The sequence below is a fragment of the Balaenoptera acutorostrata genome, chromosome 18, assembly GCF_949987535.1.
Source record: "Balaenoptera acutorostrata chromosome 18, mBalAcu1.1, whole genome shotgun sequence".
NCBI classification, from domain to species: Eukaryota; Metazoa; Chordata; class Mammalia; order Artiodactyla; family Balaenopteridae; genus Balaenoptera; species Balaenoptera acutorostrata.
Window position 1 is genome coordinate 11,223,300 of NC_080081.1, and position 8,663 is coordinate 11,231,962.

The 8,663-nt window shown below is 51.7% G+C and overlaps 1 protein-coding gene across 1 annotated transcript; it reads left to right on the forward strand.

Moving 5' to 3' along the window:
- Nucleotides 1-7,215: 7,215 nt before the first annotated feature.
- LOC102998880 (G-protein coupled receptor 183-like) lies at nucleotides 7,216-8,283 on the forward strand. Its single transcript, XM_007196812.1, has 2 exons — nucleotides 7,216-7,695; nucleotides 8,050-8,283. Exons 1-2 carry the CDS (start codon nucleotides 7,216-7,218, stop codon nucleotides 8,281-8,283), a joined length of 714 nt encoding a protein of 237 aa, XP_007196874.1.
- Nucleotides 8,284-8,663: the final 380 nt, after the last annotated feature.

The following is an 8,663-nucleotide window of genomic DNA, read 5'->3' on the forward strand; positions in this document are numbered from 1 at the left end:
CGCCACCAGCGAAGCCCTACCGCTCTTTGTTAAAATGCTGTATAAACTCATTCCTATCCACTTTGGTTCCTCACTTCTTTTCTGTGAAGCCTCCCAGGCCAAGTCAGAGTAAAAATGTTAACATCAGATAAAATGTGTGCGCCTTTCTCCTGTTTGTTCATCCTGTTCGTTGGTCTTTTGTCCAATTAATTGACACAACTGCAGCCACTAAACCCAGGAGGGCAGAGGAAAAGTTTCCCCTCCCAGCACACAGGTACGTTATGTGTTCCTGGCTCGAAGCTGGCGCTCAGTAAACACCTGTTGAACGACCCATGAGTGAACAGTGTGGGGTGAGGGTATTCCACAGTTTGTTGCCCCTCGTAGGCCTCCTAGTCTGCCCTTTTAGTGGGAGAGCCCTAAATGTCTTGAGGACACGAAGGAAGGGTCTCCTGGGGCGTGCCATCTGTGTGTAAGTCAGGCGCCTCTGGAAACCGCATTAGTTCTTCCTTCTGGGCCGTGGGAGGGAAGTTTATGGTAAAAGGTGCGGGTAAGACAGGGCTTCTTTACCAAACTTCTCTCCAACCGATCTGGAGCTTTGGGGGACATCTTTTAGGGACCAATCTACACAAGGGAAAAATGGGGTCCCATGGCCTTCATCAGTGGGAGGTCAGTTAGGGGGGCGTGTTGACCCAAATTCTAGACAGGGGAGGGGTGGCGGGGAACCGAGGCGTGAGGGGTGTCTCGCCAGACACAGAGCTCATGGGTGGGGCTGGGGTCCAAGGCCGGGCTGGAGAGCCGGCTGCTGACTGAAGCACCTTCCTTCTGCGTGCAGAGAACGCTCAGAAAGAAGCTCATGCTCATATCCCTGGGGCGGCAACTTGGCAGCGTTACAGCCCTGATCTGGGGTGGGTCTGATGCCTCACTGACTCTCCAGCTGTGTGGTAGGGAAACGAGGGGGGCGCGGGGAGGAGGGGTGGCTGGGGAACATGCTGGTTTCACCTGCCGTCCAGCCACCGCCAAGTGCAGCCCTTGGGAGTGTGGCCCATCAGAGCTGCACGTGGGCTTTCGGGCTCCGTTAGAGCACCTTGCCTGGATCTCAAACCCAGGGAATCCCGAGCCAGGCCGAGTCTCCCCTCACTTCCTGACCCCCAGCCTGAGCTTGGCAGGGTCCCCAGACGGCACTCCTTGCTTTACTTCGCTCATCACCCCCTCATGGGGGGAGGGGAGGGGGGGAGAGAATGCTGGCTGCTTTTGAAGTTCCTGACTCTGGTGGCTTGGGAGTAACATCTCTGGCCTAAATCCCTGCCTGTGGGGGGCACAGAAATGGAACAGAAGGGAAACCGGCTCCTAGAGCAACATCCCCCCACTCCCTCCTTCTCGGGAGGCGTGGGAGACAGGCCTGCGTGGGAGGCCATGTGTCTGAGTGTGCTGGTCCTGTGGCAGGGAGATCACCTTGGCTGATACCCTGGGTGGTTTTTTTTCCGCTTTCTTTTTTTTTCAGCAGGGGTGGGTGAAGGGAAGAAAAGTGTGGAGCCTAGTGCGGTGCACTGATTCAATTTCTGCAGAGGGGAGAGTGCTCGGGGCGCCTTCGATGCTCCAGGGCCCCCTGGGAAGGCAGCTGGCCGCGGCATGAGACTCCGCCGGCCTCCCTGGCGTCACCCTTGGTGAGCGAGGTAAGTCGACCAGAGGTGAGTCTTTTCAGGCACTGCGGGAAGGACGTGCCTCGCTGGGGCTCAGAGAGAAGGGCTCAGATTGTTCTGCTCTTCACACACCCTCTCTTTCTACTTCTGTTGGGAACAGGTAGAGCATCCCTACCGACCCCAGCCACCAGCCGGGACCCCTGCCGTGCCTGACAGGGCAGAAGGACACGTCAGGCCAGAAGGACCAAAGGTCAGTGTCAGTCTCATGTCACGGAGCAAAACCCGCTGACAGAACTGGGCTGCTTTTACTGGATCACACCCTGGGGTGCAGACCCTTAGAACCTTCTGGAAAGTCTCTGGATCATTCTTCCCTACATGGCTGCACTAATTGATAACCCCTAACAGGGGCACACCTGGCCCTCCACAGTCACAGCTGGGTGAGTCTCAAAAGGCACATACTCTTGTGAGTGGGAAATGCGTCAGGAGCTTCATATTAAGACGTAAAAGACTGTAAGGGAGGGGACATGTCCCTTCTTCCCTTCTGGCTTCTTTGGCTGGCCTAGTCACAAAATTGACAAGAGACAGATTAACAGGAGAGAAACAAACAAAAGCTCAATAACGTGTATACGTGGGAGAGACCCAGGAAAACTGAGTAACTCGCCAAAATGGGCGAAACCATCACCTTAAATGCTTTTCTCAGCTGAAGACAACAGAAGATGTTAGGAGTGGGGGAGCTAGAGATGAGAGGCGAGCGGGAAAAGCACAGTAAACAAGGGTAAGGTAGCTCTGCAGATTTAAGTCCTTGCCTTCTGCATTGACTGGAGTTTCTACAGATTGAGTCATTACCCCTCTTCTTGGTACGACAGGGGAGACACTCTTACAAATATAAGTGTCTTTTACAAAGGGTGACTTCTACTTGGTTTTCAGAGCTTCTTCTGTGCCTGTGCTTTCTTAAAAATAACCAGCTTAAAAGAATCCTTAGGCCAAACAGGTGTATTTTGGGGTGGCAGATTCTGCTCCCCTACAAACCAACAGTGGGTCATTTCCTAAGAGCAGATGGGATGGAGTAGGAGAAATGGGATACTTTGCGCTTGTTGGGGGAGAACCCGGGGGGCGGGGATGACGGGGCAGAAAGGGGCCGAGGAGCATACCTTCAGCAGGTGTGGGCCAGAGCCCACGGTGCGCAGACCAACCGAGCGGGCAGGCACTGGGCAGTCGGTGCTCCTGCTGGGGAAGGGACGTTCACGCGGAGGTCTGCGCCCGCATCGATAAGCAGGGGGATGGGCTGGACCAGCAGGAAGGACAGACTGGCAGGTCTGAGGCGTCAGGGCCCCTCTCTCGACGGCTCCTCATTTGGGTCTGATCTCCCCGGACTCACAGCTGTGACAGCACCCGCCTGCCCCTCTTCGGGATGTGGATGTGACTTCTCCGTGGGTGCCCTGGGAAGAGGGACCACGGGGCTCCCAGCATCACCCACCATCCAGACAGCTTGTTTTGTGCCAAATACCAAAACAGGAAGATTAGGAGAGGCCCGAGGGGCACGGGGTTACGGGGGTTGCTAGGGCGCTGAGGGGTGAGTCATGGGGAGCAGGTACCTGAGTTGCTCTCAGATGCTTGAGCACCAGGTGCAGGGGCTGCCACAGAGACCGGAGGTTTCGGGGAGGAAGTAGCGCTTGGTGAGGCCTCGGGGCTGTGCGGTGTACCCGGCGCCCTGGGCTGCGGGCCGGCGTGTGGTTTGCCCTGGGGAAGAGGACCAGGAAAGTCAGGAAGCGGGGGATGCTTGCTCAGGGTGGGGTTTCCTTAGGAGCCAGTCCCACCCCTGTGCCCAGTGAGTCCTGAACAGACAGGAAAAGGGACACAGAAAGTTCCAACAGGCGTCAAACCACTGCTCTGTGACTGATTGCTAGTGATTCCAGCGGCTGAGTCGACCTGTGGCTGAGACTCTCCTGAGCTAAACTGGCCCCTTGAGACACCCTCCTCGCCCTGCTGGGGGCACAGAGCCCATCCCCGCAGCTCCCACCTCAGTGCGACCTGAGGACCGGATTGTTCAGTGAAGGGATGAATCAGAAGAGCCTTCCCTCTGGATTCGGAGCTGGCAGGACCCCTGGGAGAGCGTAACTACCTACCTATCTCTATCTCGCTATCTATTCATCTATCTCTAACTGATTGTCTAGTCACCATCTCTATATCTATCTAATCTATTATCTATCTATCTACCATCTATCTACCTACCCACCTATCTAACCATCTATCTATCTATCTAATCATCCTCACTATATCATCTCCATCTATCCATCCATCCATCCATCATCCTGAGGTTCAAAGGACTTTTCAATGTTCCTCTCTCTACTGTTCAGATGGACTTTTCTTACTTTCCATTTGAATGGAGGCCTCTTCTCCACCTGCAGAGACTAGACAGAGCTCTCTATGCATAGGTTGCAATGAGGCATAATCTACAGCAGGATCCCTACTAGCCAGCCCCAAATTGGTAAAGGAGGGAACAGCTGTGTCCTGACTCAAGTGAGGTTTTGGGGCTCATGGAGCTGGTGCCCTTCAAGCCAGCACGTGACTGCAGAAGTTCAGCACCTCCACCTGTATCTCTGGTCCTGTGAGCTATTGTGGCCCTTGGGTAAACTGCACACCCTCTGCAATCACAGTGCTCACGTGTGCATCACAGGGACAGTCACTCAGGCTCCACCTGCTGCACCGAGAGCATTGGTTTTCTCAGGGTATATGCCCAGGAGTGGGGCTGCTGGGTCATATGGTAGCTCTATTTTTAGTTTTTTGAGGAACCTCCATACCGTTCTCCATAGTGGCTGCACCAATTTACATTCCCATCAACAGTGTAGGAGGGCTCCCTTTTCTCCACATCTGGAATCTAGAAAAATGGTACAGATGAACTTATCTGCAAAACAGAAATAGAAACAGATGTAGAGAACAAACTTATGGATACCAAGGGGGGAAGTGGGGGTGGGATGCGTTGGGAGATTGGGACTGACATGTACACACCACTATGTATAAAATAGATAACTAATGAGAACCTACTGTAGAGCACAGGGAACTCTACTCAACACTCTGTGGTGACCTAAATGGGAAGGAAATCCAAAAAAGAGGGGATATATATATATATGTATAACTGATTCACTTTGCTGTACAGCAGAAACTAACACAACACTGTAAAGCAACTATACTCCAATAAAAATTAAAAAAAAAAAGATAATGATAGTAGTAGTGGTAGTAGTAATAGAACAGTAATCATAATAGTAATAATGTCTAACACATTAAAAAAAAAAAAAGAAGATATATAAATGGCCAATAAACCTGTGAAAATGTGCTCACTGTCAGTAGTCATTAGGCAAATGCCAATTTAAACCACAAGAAGATACCCCTGCACACCCACCAGACTGGTTCACCTGAAGAAGACTGACCATGCCCAGGGCTGGCGAGGATGAGGTACCACGGGAATCCCATACACTGCTGGGAGTACGCAGAGCGGCTGCTTTGGCAAAGTGTTGGCCAGGACCTGCCAAAACGAAACGTGCAGAACCTGTGACTCACCAGCCCCACTCCTAGCTATGTACAGTACTCAGCAAAATAGATATTTATGTGTCACCAAAGACACGTGAAAGAACATGCATAGCTGAGCTTGATATAACAGAAATGTTCACCAACAGTAGGATGGATGTAAATAGGTGGTGATGCATACATACAATGGACTGTCATACAGCAAAGAGAAGGAACAAACTGCAACTACACCACACCACAACTACACTACAGCGTGGGTGAATCTCACAAACTAATGCTGACCCAAAGAAGCTCTGTGTGTGAGAATACACATACCCATGGCGTAGGATTTCATTAACTTAAAGTTCAGAAGCAGACATACTGAGTTGTGATTTTAGAAGTTAGGATACTGATTACCCTTGAGTGGAGGTAGAGGCTGGGCGGGGGGCAAAGGAGAGCTTCTGGGGGTGCTGGTGAGGTGTCTCCTAATCTGGGGGCCAATCACACAGACGTGTTCACTTTATGAAAATCGTCAGGCTCTACTTTTATGATTTGTGCACATTTTTGCATGTGTGCTGTGATTTGTAAATGGCTGCAAATTCTTTGACCTTCCTCCTATTGAGAGGTGGGAGCTATGTCTCCTCTTCTTGATTCTGGGTGGGCTTGTGACTCACTTGTAACAGTAGAAGGCAGACGTGATGATACCACACTTCCCAGGCCAGCTTAGAAAAGGTGATGCAGTGTTTTTGAGTACAGTGTATTAATAGAAAATCTGAGGGTCAGTAAGGCCGACAGATCAGGGGATGATTGCTGTTGAGAAAGAGAGCTTGTTACTTACAGACCCCAAGAAGAGGAGCCATGCCACATCACGGGGGGCCACAGGGGGAGAGCTGGGGTTGGTCAGGAGACAGAGCGAGAGGAGCAGAAATGTGGGCAAGAGCCTTTACTGTGGTTTCGGTGGAAGGGAACAGGCAAGGCAGGGTCAGCAGGCTTAGGATTGTTTGAATCGTCTCAGGGGGCTCTGGGACAGAGGGGCTGCCCCTGGTACCTGGCCCTGGGTTGATTAGGGCAGGTGGTGGGAGTGGTTGGTTTGCATTTGAAAAGTACACTCAAGGAACTGCTTAACCCAGGGAAGGGCAGCCCCTCCAGGGTCAGCCAGGCCCCAAGACATCAGAGCACTAGAATATAGAAAATAAAACACATGGTTAATAGATGGAGATTCTACCTAGTTTCCGGGACACTTTCTTTTGGAACCTCAACCTACTGTGTAAGAAACTGAGGTACGTGCAGGCCACCACGTGGTGAGGAAGCCCCCGTCTCACGAGGAACCCTCGTGCAGGTGCCGTAGCTGACAGCCCAGTTGAGGTTCCAGCCAAAAGTCAGCGTCAACCACCACTCATTTGAGTAAAATCACCTCCAGATGGTCCCAGCCCCGCCACTGAGTAACCCTCAGCTGTTGATTCTTCCCAGCTGAGGCTCCCGACAGTGGGGAGCAGAGAAAAGCCAACCCCGCTGTGTCCTGTTCAAAACCTGACTGTGAAAATAATACAGTGTTTTAAGTTGCTAAATTCTGGGGGTAATTTGTTACATAGCAACAGTGAGTGGAACGGTATGTCACACTTCCACATAAATTTACTTAAAAAGAGGTAGGCTTATATGTACCACATCTTCTTTATCCATTTACAAAACAGAAACAGACTTACAGATATTGAAAACAAACTGATGGTTACCAAAGGGGAAACACTGGGGGAAGGGATAAATCAGGAGCTTGGGATGAACATATACACACTCCTATATATAAGATAACCAACAGGACCTACTGTAAAGCACAGGGAACTCAATCTGTGATAACCTATATGAGAAAAGAATCTAAAAAAGAATGAATATATGTATAACTGAATCATTTTGCTGCACAGCTGAGACTAACACAACATTGTAAATCAGCTATAATCCAATTAAATTAAAAAAAAAGATATATGCTTTTCACAGGCATGTGGCTTCAGCAAATTATTAAGTATTACTCGATAGAGGCGTGACCCCACAGATACAATATTACATTTTAACTTTCTGTCTCCCCAAGGACCTCTATGACATGGCTTCCTGCACCGCTGAGCCAAACAGCCTCGTCCACCACGCCAACTCCTGCCTTCCTCACCACCCACCCCGGGTGGCCAGCGTGATGCTCTCTTTGTTCTACACAGCCCTCTTGGTCTTCGGCACCCTGGGAAACATCCTTGCCCTTCGCCTTGCTTATCAAAAGGGCAAGAAGATCAACTCAACAAATGTCTACCTGGTCCACCTGGCAGTGTCCGACCTCCTGTTCACCCTGGCCCTGCCCGGAAAGATCGCCTACTACGTGCTGGACTTCAGCTGGCCTTTCGGTGAAGGGTTCTGCAGGCTGACGGCCTTCATGTTCTACGTGAACACCTACTCAGGGATCTACCTGATGGCGTGCGTGAGCGTGGACCGTTACGTGGCTGTGGTCCGCACCCACCAGTGTCCCTGGCTCCGCAACCCCGGGCGGGCCAGGCTCGTCTGCGTGGCTGTGTGGGTCCTGGCGTCTCTGCAGACGGCGCCCCTGCTCTTGCTCCCCATGACCAAGCTCGTGGCCGGCAGGCTGACCTGCATGGAGTTCGACAGCGTCCAGCAGGTGCTCACGCTGCCCGTCGTGGTCCTAGTGACCTCCGCTCTGAGCTTCTGCGGGCCGCTGGGCATCATTCTCTTCTGCTACGTGAACATCACCGTGAAGCTGTGCAGGACGGCCCGGGACAACCCTCTGACAAGCAGGAAGGGGCACCACCACAAGGCCTGCCTGCTCACCCTGGTGGTGCTGGTGGCCGTGCTTGTGTGCTTCGTCCCCTACCACTTCAACGTCATCCAGTTCATGGTGAGAAAGGTGCTCCACCAGCCAACCTGCCCCGAGCAGAGGGCTTTCAAACTGTGCCTTCAGCTCACGGTGTGCCTCATGAACTTGAACTGCAGCATCGACCCCGTCATTTACTTCTTCGCGTCGACGCGTTACAGGAAATGGCTCCGCAGCATTTGGAAGCTCAAAGCCTCAGCCTCCTCCTCCTCCTCCCCTCCAGGAAAAAGTTCCTCCGAAGCACAGAATATCAACCGGACTGGAGGCCCCTCGCCCTTAGAGGAGAATGAGGTCTAAGAGGTCATGGGCTTTAAGACTGCATCTGGGGGTAGGGGGTCCAGGGTTGGGGGCCCAAAGCTTATACAATTTTGGGGGGGGGGGGGGGTTCTTTAAGAAAAAGAATACAAAACAATAGATGCAAAATTAGGTACAAGGTCTTGGATGGTAAGTGAGGAGCCCAGAAGCTTGTACTCATTAGCTTTATGGTGAACCTACCTCTGATGTATCCTAATAAACGCCACTGCGTCCTTGGCCTCTGAAGGGTGTGCGGTTTCTTCCAGGAAAAGAGTATTTTCACAGCAAATGCAGTCACGACCGAAAGAATCATTGGCTGAGTAAAAGATCCACAATTTAGACAAGGTTTCCAAATTGGGGTGGCAAGTTGTTGTAAAGAGCAA

Excerpts from the sequence above, each read along its gene's own strand:
- LOC102998880 (XM_007196812.1), top strand. The coding sequence starts at position 7,216 with ATGGCTTCCTGCACCGCTGAGCCAAACAGCCTCGTCCACCACGCCAAC. Across the intron at positions 7,696-8,049 it reads TCCTGGCGTCTCTGCAGACG|AGGGCTTTCAAACTGTGCCT; the intron begins GCGCCCCTGCTC and ends TGCCCCGAGCAG.